The following is an 18,847-nucleotide window of genomic DNA, read 5'->3' on the forward strand; positions in this document are numbered from 1 at the left end:
GAAAGTAAAATGTCTCCTGTCTGATGGTGCGGAGGACGACTTGACTGACAGCTGTAGAAATGAGCAACATGAAGTCAGCGTGCAGCTGCAGCAGAGGAGTTAGTCTCTCCTTTCTGCAGCTGGGACTCAAGTTGTCTGAGAACAGGGTTTGAAATGCTGCTGAGTTCACATGTGCTGTTTTATAGAGACCTGATCTCTGCTGCTTCCATCAAAAGATGTTTGAACAACAGGAAACATTACAAGTCCTGACTGGAGGCTTTTCTCTTTCTGTTCAGAGACACTGGAGCTGAAGGTGGATCCAGGAGAGGACGTCACTCTTGAGTGTCGGGTTCCAAGTAAATACATGGAGTCAGATCTAATTTGGATGAGAAATAAGCCGTGGTTAGATAAACCTCTTATGTACTTCCGAGTAAACACCTCATTTGAAAAATACCTGGATCCATCTTATCGTGATCGAGTGGAGCTGAAAGATCCAGAGGTGAAGGACGGAAACTTTTCTGTGATTCTGAGGAACGTCACCATCAATGACGCTGGGACATATGAGTGTGATTGGGTCAGGTGGCGCTGCTTCAAGTCCAGAATAGATCGCTTGAGTATCATCATTCTATCAGTAACAGGTAAACGTGTAGAGCTCAGAGTGTCTCTTTGTCTCTCAGGTGAGCGTGTAGAGCTCAGAGTGTCTCTTTGTCTCTCAGGTGAGCGTGTAGAGCTCAGAGTGTCTCTTTGTCTCTCAGGTGAGCGTGTAGAGCTCAGAGTGTGTCTTTGTCTCTCAGGTGAAGCTGCTTCCTGGTAGTTGAGCTGAGAAACATCACAGATCAGATGTTTGTGTTTTAGAAAGATGTTGCTGATGAGACTTTAGAGGAAACAGCTGCTACGAGTCATGTGATCAAAGTGCAGTAGATAATGTCTGACATTCTGTTCACCTGCTGACAGCTGATACCTCACACCTGTTTCTGCTCTGCAGGTCACACCACTGGAAACATCTCAGCTGGAGAAAACAAAGATAAAGTAATCAAGGACAGAGAAAAGATGGATGAAGGAAAAAAGTTCAGAGGAAACAAGGATGTAAGAAAAGCAGAAGGAAACAGGAGTTTCCTTCATAGCAGAGAACATGTCGGACTAGTCGTTGATCTGTTACTTGGCGCACTTCTTGTTGCTGTTGTTGTTGCTGCCTTCGTAGTTTTTCGTTTCATAATCTGTAGAAAATATAAAGTCCTCACAGAGATTAATTCATACTGACCTGCTGCTGATACAGAAACTGACCATCTGCAGTCCATCTATTTCGCCCCTGAACGTTTGTGTCCTGCTGCTGTCACACAAAGATGAAAAAGAAAAACACAAAGCAAACCGAACAACAAGTCACAGGCGAATATGTTGTAGTCCACAGGTGAGAATAAAAACATATAAATAACATGTGAGAACCTCTATTAATAAATGAAAAAAATACAATATTTCTGCATGACCACAGAGAGCAAGAAAGAAATTGCATCACTTTTAAGGTAACAGATTCCTGCTTCTGAAAATGAAATACATACATTCACATTTAGCTGACGCTTTTTATCCAAAGCGACTTACAATTGCTGTATATGTCAGAGGTCGCACGCCTCTGGAGCAACATGGGGTACATGTCTTGGTCAGGGACACATTGGTGGATGGGTCACATTGGGGCACTGAACCTCTGTCTCTCACACTGCTGCATGCAGTTTCCACCTTTGATGTTAGCCGGTATTCATCAAGCTTCTCAAAGTGCCATTTGAGTCTTAAGTGCTGAGAATTCATGAAATTTACTCCTACTTTTAAACTTAAGAATGAAATAAAGTTATCAAATGCCAGTAGGGGCTTGTGATGGCGCTGTGGAGACAGAGACATGTGCAAATCCTTCAGTAGGGGAAGAATTTCTGAATTATTTGACGACACACAGGTAATTAGACGGGGTCGGACAGCGCAGGCATAAATTATGTCGGCGAGTTGGTGAGGGACGTCATCTCACCATTTTCAGTTAAACTGAAGGTGGTGATGACACTTTGTTTCTTTGCATCAGGACAAATGCAGCAATGCTGATGATTTAGGCCCGTCACAACCATCAAAATGCCGAATAGTCATGGAAACAATGATAGCACTTATGCTACAGCTCCACACATTGTCACGCGTTTCTCAACAACACCCCCCAGTAATCCGACAGAAGCAAACACAGTTCATGCAAATAGCCGGCTTCACATGAGTAGTTATGGCACTCATATAAAGATCAACTTTTTATCTTTCATTTCCAATGTGTATATCATAATGTATTCTCTTGAAAATTCTTAATTGTTAAACGTGTGTTGAATATAAACTCCTCTTAGGAATTTCACCGTTCAATGTGAATTCATCAGAGAATATTTTTAAATAAGGAAAGCTATTCAGTGATTGGTCCTTGGCTACATCGTCATCCAAAATCCCATTTGCGGCACAGCAAACTACGGGCCCAGATCGTGATACATGCTGCATTATATCAGACTGCGGTTTATGTTTCTGTGTTCAGGTCATATTGTAGATTTTGGGGGATGGTTTCTGTTTGTTTCTGTTGTAAAACTCTTTATTGTTCTGCTTTCAGAAGCTGCTTTTTAATGTCTCTTTGTTTTTAATTTAGTCTCTGACAATAATGTAGACGGTGAATGGTCTGTAGTTACTGGAATTCTTAAAGCTCAATAAATAAACTGCAGCAGAGCTGTTGACACATGTCTGATCTCAGTTGGAGAGCAGCTGAACCAGTCTCAGAGAAAAACAACTTGAGCCCCACCCGTGTCCCTCCCTGCACAGCTATTCACATCTTCTTACAAAACATCTTTGCTCCAAAGCAAGTGAAGGTCCTGCATTCAAAAAAAAACTTAATTACAATTACAGAAGTGTTTACAGTACTTGTATCTGAAGTGTTTCAGCTGGTGGAGCTTATAATAACTACTTTACATAATGTTGGAGGTTTAATCTAAAGCCATGTTTCCATCACTGTTTTGCGCATTTTGAAGTATCACATTAGAAAAGGTTGATGGAATTGGCAAAATTCGGGGGGGAAAAAACCTTAGTTTCGCGAAAAAGTATTTAGGCTCGCTTGAGGTTATTTTTGCCTTTGTCGAAAAAAAAAGTAAATGTGCTAAATGGGAAATGGAAACACTTTTGCCAAATAAGATCAGATGTAGCAAACATGCAACTCACGTCTGATGAGCTGTTTCCACTGTCAGCATCTTGCTGGATATTCCCATTCAGCGCGGAGAAATGGCTGGTAGCCAAAAAAAAAAAATTGCGTGACAATTGGATGGAAATATGGCTTACATGGCTCATACATACATACATGTTGTACAGGTAACATGGTAATCTGAAGAGTAACCTGGAACTACAGCTGTCAGATATATGTGGTACAGTAGAAGCAGCATGACATAGAAATACTAGAAATAGTAAAGTACAAGTGCCCTAAAATTCTGCTTACATGAGGCAATGTAATTGTGTAATTTCCCACCACAAGCAATGTGAGCTGTTGAACATGTTGATGCAGGTCTGAACTCAACACAATTCACCTGAGCAGAAAGCCGCCCAGGTAACAGACTCTGCCTTATCTCTCTTTATATCCAATATACACGGAGGATTAAAGGTATTAAAACTTGACTCACTGTCTTTAACCTTTACAAAAAGGAAATCTGTAGAGTGGAGTGGGCAACATCACAAAATGTGTTTTCCATGTTACACAAAGTAACGCCAGAGAAAGATCACCCAACACTCTCCTACAGTCGGCCTGCACAGGTGAAGTACAGGTAGATGTAATCACTCTCTACAGCCAGCAGAGGGAGCTGTCGCATCTACAAAAGAGAGCAGCAAAGTGGTACCTGAACCTATTGTCTGCTGTGCTATTGTTAAATTAATTACTAAATTAGCCGTTCTAACTATTTTAGTATTTAATTACAGTAATTACTTTACAGCAACTACAGACCACTCTGGTTGATGTTTTTATGTTTGGTCCTGCAGGGCACAAATATAATTATAAAGACGAGAAAAACAAGAAAGCAAAATCGAAAACAGCATCTTCAATCTTTGATTTAAGATGAAACACTTCAAACTGACTGTTGTCAACTTGAGTGAAATCTGCGTCGCATCGACTGGATTTGGCTTTGCTTTCAATCTAAATAAAACCTCATTCAGACATAAAAAATAAAATAAAATAAAAACAGTAAATACAGATGTAAAATACAGATTATTTAATGAAAATACGTTTAACTGCAACACAAGAACAGCAATGGTGGAGGTTCATTCTTGACCTTGGGAACAAATCTGTAATAAACTTGGGTGTGACGAGACACTTTAGTAATAAATGAGTCTAAACTCAAGCCTCACATACTACCTCTTTGTTGGAGCTTTTGACCACATCCCATGGCCTTCTTAAACAAACTGAACTTCCTCATCACATGACTCTAGTCCAGCACGGTCACATGATAACAGGTGGATGTATTCAGGTGGAGATGGTAACCGCTTAGGTACCTCAGGTCAGTCTGCACAGATTACGTGCGGCTGAATAAGTACAACAGCTAACGACTTAAGGAGAAAGAGAAATACCTAAATATTTAACACAGAACAAGACAGAGCAGAAGAGTGAAAAGGAGAGAGAGAAGCAAGCAAGATTTAGAGAGAGCCGCTAAAAGAAAGAGGAGTGTTGGATTATTCCACACTAACGTTACTCAGCATGCCTGCATTTTGAGAGAGCACGAGAGAAAATCCACATTGGTTCAAGCTTCAGAGCTCAATTCGCTTCGACAACAACAGTCACCGAGCAGGAGACAGATCAAGGAGGACATTCACATCTGACACCAGAGAGCATCTGTGAACATAGAAAAAGGTTACCATCTCCACCTGTTATCATTTGACTCAGTGTCATACTGAGGTCATGTGGTGATTACGAAGGCTGATCCATCCAGGGTTGAAGTTTTGGTTGGGCAAAGCAGGTGTCTTGATGAAATCACCTTGGACTTTTCTCAACAGCAATAGGCAAGTTTTTAACATTTCGTTACGAAACGCGTAATCAAGGAAATACTTCACAAATAAATGGACAGTGGGAAAATAATACTTTATTATAGTAAAGTACATAGGTAGAATAAAAACTATTACTACTATTCATGAACAAATATTCAACTCTACTACTTAGAGAGAATAGTTGTTCCTTAAAAGTGAAAATCCAAGTGAATCAGGGGCTGTAACGAAGCAGGATCGATGGATAACTTCGAGGTCAGCCGAGCTGATAGAATAAGGCTGACATTTTCATACACGCCATAAAAGCCCCCCCGCAGCCTCCGATGCTGATAAGTAGCGCACTCTTGACAGACTGGGCCACTTTCAGACTTGTGAGTTTGGTTTGAAATGCTGTTTCACAGATATTTCCTGAGCTGACTGGTGGCTGTGTGTGATGTGATGCAGGCGCAGATCGCCGTAATACGTTTACACGTGTCTTTCCGTTTTCTTTTCTGTCTTTTTTTCTGTCCGTCAAAGCGGCGGATGGCCCAAAGATTTCACCCACCACCAAGTTATCCGCAGGAGCTACTTTCATTCCCTGAGTGACAGTTAAGTTTCTGTAGTGTCAGCTACATTGTACAACAACAAGTCAACGTTACAGCGTAACGTGCAAATTTGATGCTTCCTCTGCAGACTGGTTTAGTCTTGGGTGTCATGTGACCAGAGTGTAATCGCAGCCTTTGTGATTAGAAAATCTGGTTTTATCACATTGCGATAATATGGCAAATGCAATTAATCGTTCAGCCCTACTCAGTAGAATGTATGTTATTGTAGCCATGACGTGCTGCTCAAAAATATACAGTTATTGTTGTTTATCACTCAGTTTGTAGAGAAGAATCCTGTAGCATGATGAAAAAGTTAAAATGAAGCACTGTGACTGCGTTGGTGACGTTTAAGGGAACCACTCTGAGTGAAAGCTTTCCCACATTGATCACAGCAGTACGGTTTCTCTCCAGTGTGAACACGTTTGTGGGTTTCTAGGTCAGTTGATGTAGTGAAAGCTTTCACACACAGGCCACAGCTGTACGGTTTCTCTCCAGTGTGAACACGACAGTGCCTTTTTAGTTCAGCTGATGTAGGGATATTTTTTCCACACTGCTCACACCAGTATGGTTTCTCCCCAGTGTGAACACGTCCATGAATTTTTAGTTTATCGGATGTTGTGAACGCTTTTCCACATTGATCACAGCTGTATGGTTTTTCCCCAGTGTGAACACGTTGGTGTATTTTTAGGCAACCAGATGTCGTGAACGCCGCCACACATTGGTCGCAACTGTACGGTTTCTCTCCAGTGTGAACACGTCGGTGGATTTTTAGGCAACCAGATGTAGTGAACGCTGCGCTGCATTGGTCACAGCTGTACGGTTTCTCTCCAGTGTGAAAACGTTTATGTTTTTTTAGTTCACCTGATGCAGTGAAAGCTTTACCACATTGGTCACACCTGTACGGTCTCTCTCCAGTGTGAACACGTTGGTGGACTTTTAGTTCACCTGATCGAGTGAAGGTTTTCCCACACTGGTCGCATCTGTACGGTTTCTCTCCAGTGTGAATTCTCTGATGAATCTTTAAAGATCCAGATGTTGAGAAGGATTTATCACAGTGATGACAGCGGTTGATTCCCTCTCTTCCTCTCAGTTTCTGTAACAGATAGACGTACAGAGAGAAAGACAGTGAGTGAGATGTCATGGTGGAGCGAGCTATCCAGAAGAATAAATGACATTTAGAGCATGTCTGTGGAACATAAACCACAATGTTCAAGAATGACTAATGCACTAATGCATGTTTGCTTGCATCCCTGTAATAACAAACTGCAGGGCTTTGTCCACAGAGGGGCATTTTAATCTTCATCGCAATATGAACATGTGCAATAAACACATCACAAAAGATGGCTGAAATGCAATGATTAACAAAAACTAATTTTATTTAGCAAAGGGCACCAAAATGCATTATTAAACAGGCCCCTAATGAATGAATGTAGTAATTATTATCAGGCTTCCTCCTCTGACCATACTCTCTGTCGGCTCCTCCACACACACACACACACACACACACACACACACACAAACACACAGGCAATCTTCTGTGGAGATGAAGGGAAGTAAATCCACGTGCAAAAAAAGTTAAAGCCAATACTCAATCAATCCACCTGCTTGGTAATAGCAAAAGGTTTCAAACAAGCTCAAACAAAAGCTGTCAGCCTGTAGCACAGGCCGTATTAAAGAAGTGGACGTAGCCTCCATGACGTCACCCATTGTTTGTGGACTACCGTTTTGAACAGGGGTGTGACGAGATGACAACATTAAAATATGAAAAAATATAAATGTGCACGTTTGCAGGTATTGACACACTTTTCCACAAGTGCATAAAAGGGAAGTCACACATGTCACAAAGTAATGTGGAAGTGCTGCACAAATGTGCAAGACCCAGTGCACATGTACAAATTACTTCTTGTGGATATGATTTAACACAAGACAAATGTAAAAATACATATTTGTGGATAGTGAAATATTTGTAGATCATAGTACACATCTGTGGATTATCTTCTGTGGGTCCAACAAAACCGTCCTTAATTAAAGAGGCGGTATTATGCTCATTTTTCAGGTTGAAAATCTTATTTAGGGGTTGTACCAGAACAGGTTTACATGTTCTAATTAAAAAAAACAACAACATACGTTTGTCATACTGCACATTGCTGCAGCTACTCTTTTGTGTTGAACGCTTCGTTTTAGCTATGGAGTGATGCATCTTGCCTCTAAATGATCCTTGTTGGGAGTTGCACATGTGCAGTTCTTAGTTAAGGAGCAAGAGTTTCAGAGTGGTGAGTTACTAATCTGTAACAAAAGTATCTAACATCAAAAGAGACCCGGGTTCAATCCCCCACTGTGACACATCCACCATTGTGTCCCTGAGTAAGACACTTAACACCTAGTGGCTCCAGAGGCGTGCGACCTCTGACATATATAGCAATTGTAAGTCGCTTTGGTCAGCTAAATGAATAAATAAATGTAGAAGAGGTGTGTGTGCTGCAGCTCAGTGTTTTTCCACTGGTGTTTTTGAGGGTGTGTCGGACTAACCGCTTGGCGAGGTGTTTGCTTTCATCCCTGTAAGGTCAAAGGGATGAAAGGGAAGCGGCTGGACTACAAACGAGCGGTTTTCAAGCAGTTCAGAGCAGAGTTTTCTGTGGGAGATGAGAACTCCCTTTGGGGTGGACTTTGGGTTTTTTCACTTTGCAAATCTATTACATGCACAAAAAAAAGATATATAACTCAATAAAGAAGAGGGAAAAAGACAAAAAGCATAATACCACCTCTTTAACACTGCTCTTATAACAGCACCTGTTATATGGCCTAGATGCCCTTTGAAGAATGAGGAAAGGAAGCAAGCGTTGAGTGTTAGCCCTTTTTTATATTAATGATCGCGTGGAATTTTACTAGTGGGGCTCATTTATCCAGCAGTGGTGGTTTGCCAAATATAGGGGGAACATAATACTGTGGAACACTGGTTTCTGTTATGTGCACACCACATGCGACGGGCGCTGCACTTCCAGCTTTTGCGTTCCATCAACATTATCTTATTAACATTTAGAATATCTATTTTTGGCATTTGAATTCAGAATTGTCCATGTGGCAAGGCATCTAAGAATCAAGTGCAGACTCCGTGTATGGTTCGTTCTTTGATTATTTTGTTTCAAAAACCAAATCATTTTTAGTCTTTCTGTCTTAAAACCAAAACAGAAAAATATTGATTTTGATATTTAAAGAGTCCAATTTGTGTAACTTTGTGTGTTATACTTGATAAAGATACAGATACACGTGGGCAATGGCTGTGCCTGATTAAATGTAATTAAGATGAGCTTGAAAATCAACATTTTTAGTTTGAAAAACAGGACAATATCATGTAGCTGCAGTACTGGAGGCTGCAGCTACATGATATTGGCTCACTAACTCACTAGCAACTGGAATACGAACTGTTTCCTCAGAATCCTCCGGTTTTTGGGATTTCTTCAGTATCAAATTAATTCAGTGATAGTTATAAGTACATCCAATGGTAACAGCAAACATAAACTGTTATTAGTTATTTCGTTGAGCTGTATATTAACGAATCATACACGAATTAAAAGGTTCGGGTAATTTTCGTTCAGCCTCTTACCCAACAACGCATGTAACTGTACAAAGCAAGTGTGGAGTAGATTTATTCTGAAACAGTAGTCAGTCCTCTCATTTCTCCCTAGTTCATTACTTCTAACTATTATTTAACATAACTTTCCGTTACTAAATTAGTCACAATGCCAATGCCGTGTTTATCAGTGGAGGAGCGCTAACGTAAATGAGCGTTTAAACTATAGTGTTTGAGGGATTCTAAATATATCTGCGAGCTGCTTGACTCTAGTTACAGTCAGCGTGTCAGAAATTATTAAACCAGAGCGCACTTGTGAATAAAAGTGAGCTGTACAAGAATCTAACACGGCTTCCTGCCTAACAAAGTTCTCTAACGTTACTACTTCTTTTAAGTGTGAAACGTTAGTGTGAAAGTTGCAGGTCCTCGTTGTAGACAGTCATATAGTAGATTAATTAAAACAGCAGTGTTTCCTGTGTGTCACTGTATCATAGGTGGCATGTTTTAGAAAGTAGTCATTGTGGCAGATTATATGTAAGGTAGGCCTAATAACTATTGCATGACTAAAATACACTGCTCAAAAGAATAAAGGGAACACTAAAATAACACATCCTAGATCTGAATGAATGAAATAATCTCATTAAATACTCCTTTCTTTACATAGTTGAATGTGCTGACTACAAAATCACACAAAAATTATCAATGGAAATCAAATCTATCAACCCATGGAGGTCTGGATTTGGAGTCACACTCAAAATCAAAGTGGAAAACCACACTACAGGCTGATCCAACTTTGATGTAATGTCCTTAAAACAAGTCAAAATGAGGCTCAGTAGTGTGTGTGGCCTCCACGTGCCTGTATGACCTCCCTACAACGCCTGGGCTCCTGATGAGGTGGCGGATGGTCTCCTGAGGGATCTCCTCCCAGACCTGGACTAAAGCATCCGCCAACTCCTGGACAGTCTGTGGTGCAACGTGGCGTTGGTGGATGGATAGATAGTCCATAGCATCAATGTCTTCCTCTTGCAGGAACTGCTGACACACTCCAGCCACATGAGGTCTAGCATTGTGTTGCATTAGGAGGAACCCAGGGCCAACCGCACCAGCATATGGTCTCACAAGGGGTCTGAGGATCTCATCTCGGTACCTAATGGCAGTCAGGCTACCTCTGGCGAGCACATGGAGGGCTGTGCGGCCCCCCAAAGAAATGCCACCCCACACCATTACTGACCGACCGCCAAACCGGTCATGCTGGAGGATGTTGCAGGCAGCAGAACGTTCTCCACGGCGTCTCCAGACTTTGTCACGTCTGTCACATGTGCTCAGTGTCAACCTGCTTTCATCTGTGAAGAGCACAGGGCGCCAGTGGCGAATTTACCAATCTTGACGTCCTGCACGGTACAACCCCCACCTGTGGACGTCGGGCCCTCATACCACCCTCATGGAGTCTGTTTCTGACCGTTTGAGCAGACACATGCACATTTGGGCTCTGGCAGTGCTCCTCCTGCTCCTCCTTGCACAAAGGCGGAGGTAGCGGTCCTGCTGTTGGGTTGTTGCCCTCCTACGGCCTCCTCCACGTCTCCTGATGTACTGGCCTGTCTCCTGGTAGCGCCTCCGTGCTCTGGAAACTACGCTGACAGACACGGCAAACCTTCTTGCCACAGCTCGCATTGATGTGCCATCCTGGATGAGCTGCACTACCTGAACCCTTGTGTGGGTTGTAGACTCCGTCTCATGCTACCACTAGAGTGAAAGCACCGCCAGCATTCAGAAGTGACCAAAACACCAGCCAGGAAGCATGGGAACTGAGAAGTGGTCTGTGGTCACCACCTGCAGAACCACTCCTTTATCGGGGGTGTCTTGCTAATTGCATATAATTTCCACCTGTTGTCTTTTCCATTTGCACAACAGCATGTGAAACTGATTGTCAATCAGTGTTGATGGGCAGTTTGATTTCACAGGAGTGTGACTGACTTGGAGTCACATTGTGTTGTTTAAGTGTTCCCTTTATTTTGTTTGAGCAGTGTACATATGTAATTATTTACCTATGTAGGAGAGGCCTGTTTATCATTATTATTATAGCAATAATATTATAGCAATGAAAATATCAAAATTGGTATTGGACTTAAAAATCCCATTTCGGTCGGGCTCTAGTTATGAGCTGTACCGTTGATTGGTCAATTAATTGTTAATGGCATTGAGAGTGGCAAATAATTATGATGCACATTGTTCCTGTTTACATTGCAAATGTGCTCTAACTTTTATAAGATGTATGATAATGGCAACGTTCACAGTTGGAGAACGTGTTGCTGTCGAGTTCGCAAGATTACAAAACAGACATGTTTACTTTCTAAAGAAAAAAGCAGTTCTCCTGTCAGCGGCTAATCCGTCCCAAACTCCCATTAACAAAATCACGGAGTTTTGTAAGGTGTTGAGTAAGAGGAAACTATAAAAATGTTGTGAATCGCTACAAAATTGTTTTTATTGGTCCCTTCTTGTAAATTTGGCAAATGTAATGCATGACGTCATTCCCGTCTTCGTATATTAAAATAGTGTCAGTTTGTCCCAGTGTGTTGCAGTACCGACATGTAAGCTGCTTCGTCACTAGACAGCAGATCAACTGTTCAGATCAGTGCTCGCACAGCGCTGCACAGACACCTATTTCTTACTGTATATACCTGTTTGGTCCATGACAGGACTTGATGTCAGTGGAACTTTCTGTTTCTGCAGCAGAAACACTTATAAAAGATGTATTTTTAAAAGCAGCATTCATTTTATTGTCCTGACTGTTAATTAGCACATGGCTTAAACAACTTCAAGTTTAATTTAAAAGGTGATAGCTAAATGAGAGGCAGCCTATCAGCGTTGAGATTGTCTGGATGTCACCAACGGCTTCATAGCGTTGTGTGGAGAGGGCCAGGCCGAGCAGGTGATTGAAATGCCGCTGGCCGGCGGAGAACTACTAAGCAGAGGACAGAGCCGGGAGCAGCGCTGCAGCTTTTGGACAAATAAACACCCATAGGATTGCTGGATTCTGCTCCGACAACTACGCCTTTAACCGCAGGAGGAGCTCAGAGTAAACTGCTTTTATTAAATTAGCTTTTTACTTTAGTTTTGGGGATTACAAAGTTGCTTCATCTTCACTCGAGCTTCTCAGCAGCTAGCTGCTAGCTTCCGTGCACATCCGGTTCCACTGTTGTCGTTAGCATTGGTTGGCACCCAGAGCTCTGTTGCACTATTACTTCATATTTATATATAAAACGGACAAAACTGGGCATTACTGGGAGAAAGAAAGCGAGGAAGTTGAACTACCTGGTGAGTTCAAATAATATGTGTCTGTAACTTTATTCCAGCTATCGTTCTTTACTGTGAACTTGTTAGCATAGCATAGCCCTGATCGATCCAAACTCAGCAAACAAACGGCATCATATTGTAGTTATTTCAGCATCAGTTAGATTTTTTTATTGCAAATAAATATATAATATAAATAATATCAATAAAATATATATATAAATAAATCACAGCAAAATGTTTACTTTGGTTTCATACAGCTGTGGTATTTGTGGGTTGCAAGGATTAAATTCGCATTTAGTGTGAATGCACAGTTAGTGACTTTATTCTGTCTTTTTCTCGCTTCGTAACGAGTGTTACAGGATGAGAGGCTTACCTGAAGACAGGCTATTAAGTCTTTATTGTACGATACGAGCACAACATACAATATAATTTATCAAATTGCGTCAGACTCGGTAAATGTAGCGCAAAGATGGAGGATACACGTGACAAAATCTGTTTTTTAAAATAAGGTTTTAACTCAACGTGTACAGTGTGGAAAGATTAATTGCATTATATTCACAGAAAGTATTAAACATGTTACATGTGTCCATTAAAAGTAAATTACAATGTAAGGGAAAGTACTTAGAAACAGTGTTGGGGTAGTTACTCAAAAAAGGTAATGGATTACACATCAGTAGTTACTTTTTTAAAGTAATGCCTTACTTTACTAGATTACTCACTGCTGAAAGTAACAAGTTACATTACTTTTGGATTACTGCGTAACATCACCTGTGATACACAACAACAATATATAGTTACACCTCATATCTGCTCAGATCAACACAAATCCTTTTTACAATGAGGACATACACAGGATCTCTCTTTTATGCTCTTTAATACTACAAAGCTGACAGCAAAATTGTGAACATCAGCCCATCATTTGTCAAGAGAAGAACAAGGCTAGATTTGGACATTTCACTGGAAACATTTATTTTTTTAAATAATGAAGACTGTGATTCTTACTGCTGAATCATTTTTATTATCATATGCAGCCATTTTGCTACAATTACGCTTCACACAACAGCTGCGGCTGTGTTTGAGACCTTGAGTTTTCTTTTCTTCATGAGAGGGAAGAATTTAGAAAGTTGCGGGGAGCCCCCAGCTGCAGTAGTGCGTGGATTATTGGAAAATAATCTAATTGCGATTTTTTTTTCTCCAATATTGCGATTTAATATGCGATTAATTTTTAAGCTCATAACCTTCTTTATTATTCAAAATGGACAAGCAGTAAATCGGTGTATAGTGTGACCAACACAATATTAGATAGAACTACACTTTCTTGTGTTATGAAGAATTAGGTAGAATTATTATTATGAGCAATGGTGGAGAAGATATATCAAATAATAATAATATGAGGTAGATAATTCGAGTCAAGTCATGGCATTAAATAATATGATATAATATCATCAGGTCAGCCTACAGACCACAAGAAAAACTAAGTTCACCACAGTGTGTTATACAGAAAGCGCTCAATACAAAACCCACAGTTCATCTCCATCTCTTAGCAGTTCATCTTTCTAGATCGCAGTAAGCAAACAAAAAAATACAATAATTTAGGTTCCATTCAAAAGTTTGCCACCGAAAATAAAACCGAGTGTCGCCTCTCGTGTTTAATAGACAAGCTTAGTAATTCTCCTATAACACCAGAGTTCCCCCGCAGCCTCCGATACGGCTGAGCAGCGCACTGGCTCTAACCGGGCTGTAACTCGGGACAGACTGGGCCTCTTAAGGACTTGTGCATTTAGTTTGAAATGCTGTTTTACAGATATTTTCTGAGCTGACTGGAGGCTGTGTGTGTGACGCAGGCGCCAATCGCTACTATACGCTTACTACACGTCTTTCTGTTGTGCATTTTTCCTGTCCGTCAAAGCGGCAGATGGCCCGACGATTTCACCCACCAGCACCACGTTACCCACGGGGGGCAGCTTAAGGCCGTTGTACAACAAGAAGGCAAGGTACAGCGTAAGGTGCAGACAAAGCATCAACTTCTTTGGTGTCATGTGACCAGAGTGTAATCGCAGCCTTTGAGATTAGGAAATCTCGTTTTTTACATCGCGATAATATCGCAAATGCAATTAATTGTTCAGCCCTAACATGGATCATGTGTAATATTCATCCAGCTACAGGGAACGATCCTGAACCGTTCACAGCGTGTCGGTCCTACTAGCGACACAACCCGTACCGGAGAGGGAGTGGGGCGGACCAGGACAGGAGATCACAGAGCGACCGGCCCGCTGCAGATGGTCGGTGATCGTTCCCTCTGGCTGGATGAAGTCTGATGCTCCGCATGATCCATGATGACAGAGAAATATAGAGATTAATGTGAATAAAGCAAGCTGTCAATATTTTAGAGACCCCCAAAATATCACAAATCATGCTTTTAGGGAAGCTGATGTCTTATTAAAGGGGAGCTAAGTTCCCCCTGGCTCCTCTGTAGCTCGCACCCTGAGCAGGAGTCTCTCAAATTGTTTGTCAGTCAACCTGTTCCTCCTCAGAGTCAGTACAATACTGCCCAGGCTAAAGAGTCTCGCCACAGAGGGTATCGATGTCCTTTCACAAAACAATATGAAGTAATACCTGCACCCCTCGAAAGAATTCTTTGGCAGCTCTGCAATTTCAGCTTACACATGAACTGGCGCCGAAATCAAAGGTGAGGTCGGAAAAGTGTTACGCAAACACACACGAAAAGGGACGTTTGATTTATTTTTCTCCCCTCCTGTTGTGCAGATAATTCAAGAACCAGTTTGCAAGTAACGCAATGGTTATGTTATTAGTAAGTGTAATGTGACTACTGAAGTTATCAACAGTAATGCGTTACTTTGTACTTTGTACCCTCAACACTGCTTACAAATTACTCTTTGGTTTACAGTTGCTGGAAAATCATTACCTAAATGAGTGGACTTTTTTTGCCGTTTCATCATCTATACAGCGTGTTTATGATCAAATTCTTTACAAGCGTACAAAATTGTTAATAAGAGTTCAAAGTTCTTCATAGATCAAGCCTCTTTATTTTGTTTTTAGTGTCCCAAACTACTGCACTTAACTTTAAAATGTACACATATTTCTTCCACGGGGGCAAACCCCCAGACACCCCTAGAGGGTCGGTGTCTACCAACCATAGTCTCACAAAATCCTGTGGAAAACACTATATCCAATAGGCTATTGCAACAAAACTGACAACACCACAGAGGAAGAGCCATCCACTAACACTACAGTGAAGTTATTTACTGCGGTCGAACTGTTATCAAGTCTGAAAACTCCATAATGCCCCTTTAAATATAATATTTTCACAAATAGAATAAAGGTTCACAATTCTGAATCTGTGCATTAAAAGAAACTTTAGCCTCTCTATAATAATCTAGTCCAGATTTGACAGCTCGAGGCATAGTGGTTTATGATCAGGGCCTGGTCCCATGTATAAAATTTAAATTGCCCTTTATATTACTGTAACAAATAAAAAAGACGGTTTTAGACAGCGTTGAGACTTTATCTAAAACCTCTAACAGCTTTCACAACAGTAAGAGGAGCAAAACACGGAGGATCAGTCAGTCAGAAACGAAACTTTCTGTTAACTGCCTAACCGGAAGTTAACTTCAGCTTTGTCCAGTCTGAGCAAGCTAAGTTAGCTAGCATGCTAACACCTACATGCTACAAGAGACCTCCTCCTCCTGCTCCTCCTCTCCGGTTCCGACCGTCACATTAAGTGTGGGTTCTGTAGAGATACGGGGTTCTGATGGCTCCACTGTTGAATCCTGCTACATTACATCTTGTTTACAGTCAATATGAAGCTACGTGTCGGAACCAGGCCGAGCTAACGCCACGTTAGCTTCTTGTTAGCTGCTAGCTGTGTTCATGAACACTGACCTGAACATCGGTGCTATCAGAGCTCGAGCCTGCTGTTTGTCCTCCGGGGACGTTGTTGCTCCGGGGCTCCGGGTCCTGGTTGTCCTCCTCCATCCCGCTCTTGGTCCTGGTCTCTGAGATCCAGCAGGTCTCCTCTGTGACTGTCGGAGCTCTTCAGATTCAGGAGCGCTGCGGGACCTCGTGGAGCTTTACGCCCCCTTAGTTACTGTTGCTAAGCGCTTAGCAGATTGAAGCTTTTTGTCCCGCAGAGATTCACAAACCATCGTTACTGTATCAGCAGCTGGAGACTCTGTTCTGTTCTCCAGACTGCAAACAGCCTTAAAACGAGTTCTGGTGATTCAGTTCATTTCAAACAGTCATTTCTTTTTGTCCTCATTGTTCCATATTTAACACTTGTGGGTCATGAAAGTGTGTTTATGCTGAAGTGGCCGTGAGAGACGTGTTTGTTTCTGACAAGTTTTCCTAGAATTATTTTCAAAGTGATAGAAACCAAAGATCAAATGTGTTGAATCCATTTTTTTAAAGGTGTGTTTAAGCTGAAGTTAGCAGGATAAGCCACTGATGTGTCTCTTCTGGTCCTTCAGTAGTTAACTGCTGCTTCTTGTCCCTGACACAGACACAGATCTGAGATCAGTATTGGAGCAGCAGCATCAGCTGTCTGAAACTGACACTGAGTGATTTCTAAACCTGTGACAGGTGAGGAGTGTAAATGAGACTGCAGCGAGGGAGGACGTCCCGTGTGGTGAATAAAAGTCCTTCGTCCTCACGTGTCTCCTCCCTCTCAGAGATGCTCGGAGGAAGCCAGGAGTCAAACAGCGTCCACTTGTCCCACCTGTTGTTCCTCTCTGGCGTCTGGACACGAGCTTCACCTGAAACTCCACCTGACAACATGTGATGACCCAGATCACTGAGACGTTTCTGCTGGACAGCTTCTGACTGTTACCTGCCAGGTGAGCGTGTTGATGAACACGTGACAGTGATCCACATCAGGTGTGTTTGACTTCTGTGGGGAAACAACAAGAAATGCATCAGGTGTTGTGAGGAGACGAGTTATGGATCATTTTGAGAAGCATGAATATCCTCTGAGGAGGAAAACTGTAAATACAACCTCCAATGTACAGAAAGCATTTCTCCACTCAGCATCATGAAAATGGATCTAAAGCTGTGAGACTGATGGATTCACCAGGCAGAAAGACTTTGGTTACAGCGCCCCCATGTGGCAGAGTGGGGCCATATTTTCTCCATGTGTGATGACTGAGGACAGAGTGAAGTCTGATGTGTCTGAGATTTTTCACTCAATGGTAAATGAGGAGATGTCAACAACAACAATTCAAACAGAACAACAGTTTGGTCCTCCAGCTTTAACCCTGTGTTCATAATTTCACTTTTATTATTTATAATTTTATTTTCACTTTTGTCTGGTCGGGCTTGACTGATTATAAAACATGAAGTATCAATTACAGCTTTTTAGCCAACTTCTTTCCACCTCATCACCACAGGTTTTACAATTCTTTTTGGTCAGTAGACCTCATTTACATGAGGTCGTGTTACAGCTTGTGTTTGAGTAGAATCAACAGAAATGATGATTTATTTTGGAAAGCATTGAAGAGCAGCAGAGGGTGTCGAGCAGGAACATGGGGGCAGCAGGTGACTCGCAACCACAGATCCAGACTCCGCAGCTCCAGAGCCAGAAAACCTGCAGGAACTGATAGGAGGAGAGAGGAGAGGGACGAGGAAAGCACAAGACTACGGGAAAGGGGAGAAGAGCACTTTGTTTGGGTTCAATTTACAGACCCAAGGCTGTGTAGGGAAACCGGATTTTTTTTCAGAGCACACGAAACACTGAGAGCTACCTATTTAACAAAGTAGATATAACAAAAATTGTATTGGATGAGAATCGCAAAGTATCCCTTTAAGAGGAGCCATTGAAGGGATATGCAATTCTGCAGAGAGTTTGTTGATATTTGAGTCCAACAACCAAACAAACAATCCCCTCACTACTCCTTCGGAACACCCCTCCCTAACTAGAGAGTTACTTGAAATAGTTTTTTAGAAAAAAAACTTTGGGGCTAACCTCCTTCACTCTTTATTTTACAGTTTGCAGCAACACACGGGAGCTACTGAGTCAGTCAAGCCAGCCTCCAAGTGGAGTCCTGAGAAGCTGCAGTCTTGATTCATCCAGCATCTGTAACTTCTACTGTACATTTACTGCTGAACAAGCCTTATTCCTGTACCTTTTCTCTCTATTCACCTGTACACACACACACCTAACCAGCTGGGATCATCACAAACATGACAACAGACAAGACGGTAATACTGAACTTGTCATTTTTTTGTGGAACAGCAAAGCTAACGTTAGCCTACTCACCTGTCCAGCAGAAACAGAGCAACCTCAGCATTGATCATCATTCCTTTCTAATCTCATACATTTATCCAGCATTGAAACTCCAGATGTTAACACAGGTCTTCCCCTCACCTGGTCATATAACAGACCTTTCCCTCT

The 18,847-nt window shown here is 41.7% G+C and overlaps 1 protein-coding gene and 1 long non-coding RNA gene across 3 annotated transcripts; both read right to left on the reverse strand.

Annotated features, from left to right (window-relative positions):
- Window positions 1-686: 686 nt before the first annotated feature.
- On the reverse strand, window positions 687-1,926 carry LOC123966510. Its single transcript, XR_006824003.1, has 3 exons — window positions 1,241-1,926; window positions 924-988; window positions 687-798 (listed from the first exon to the last, which is right to left on the reverse strand). It is a non-coding gene; the product is annotated as an uncharacterized LOC123966510 (long non-coding RNA).
- A 2,285-nt stretch (window positions 1,927-4,211) lies between these two features.
- On the reverse strand, window positions 4,212-16,524 carry LOC123966509 (zinc finger protein 239-like). 2 transcript variants are annotated; one of them, XR_006824002.1, is made up of 3 exons: window positions 16,345-16,524; window positions 5,797-6,669; window positions 4,212-5,760 (listed from the first exon to the last, which is right to left on the reverse strand). XR_006824002.1 is itself a non-coding variant. In XM_046042659.1 (2 exons), exons 1-2 carry the CDS (start codon window positions 16,435-16,437, stop codon window positions 5,890-5,892), a joined length of 873 nt encoding a protein of 290 aa, XP_045898615.1. In that variant the 5' UTR covers window positions 16,438-16,524; the 3' UTR covers window positions 4,212-5,889. The 2 variants fall into 2 exon arrangements, 1 of the variants encoding a protein (XP_045898615.1); XM_046042659.1 differs by having other exon boundaries at window positions 4,212-6,669.
- Between the last annotated feature and the right edge of the window lie 2,323 nt (window positions 16,525-18,847).

Source organism: Micropterus dolomieu, unplaced genomic scaffold (assembly GCF_021292245.1).
Source record: "Micropterus dolomieu isolate WLL.071019.BEF.003 ecotype Adirondacks unplaced genomic scaffold, ASM2129224v1 contig_13586, whole genome shotgun sequence".
Lineage (NCBI taxonomy): Eukaryota > Metazoa > Chordata > Actinopteri > Centrarchiformes > Centrarchidae > Micropterus > Micropterus dolomieu.

Coding starts and splice junctions, on each gene's coding strand:
- LOC123966509 (XM_046042659.1), bottom strand. CDS start 16,437: ATGGAGGAGGACAACCAGGACCCGGAGCCCCGGAGCAACAACGTCCCC. Junction 6,670..16,344: donor CTGATAGCACCGATGTTCAG/GTCAGTGTTCAT, acceptor TATCTGTTACAG/AAACTGAGAGGAAGAGAGGG.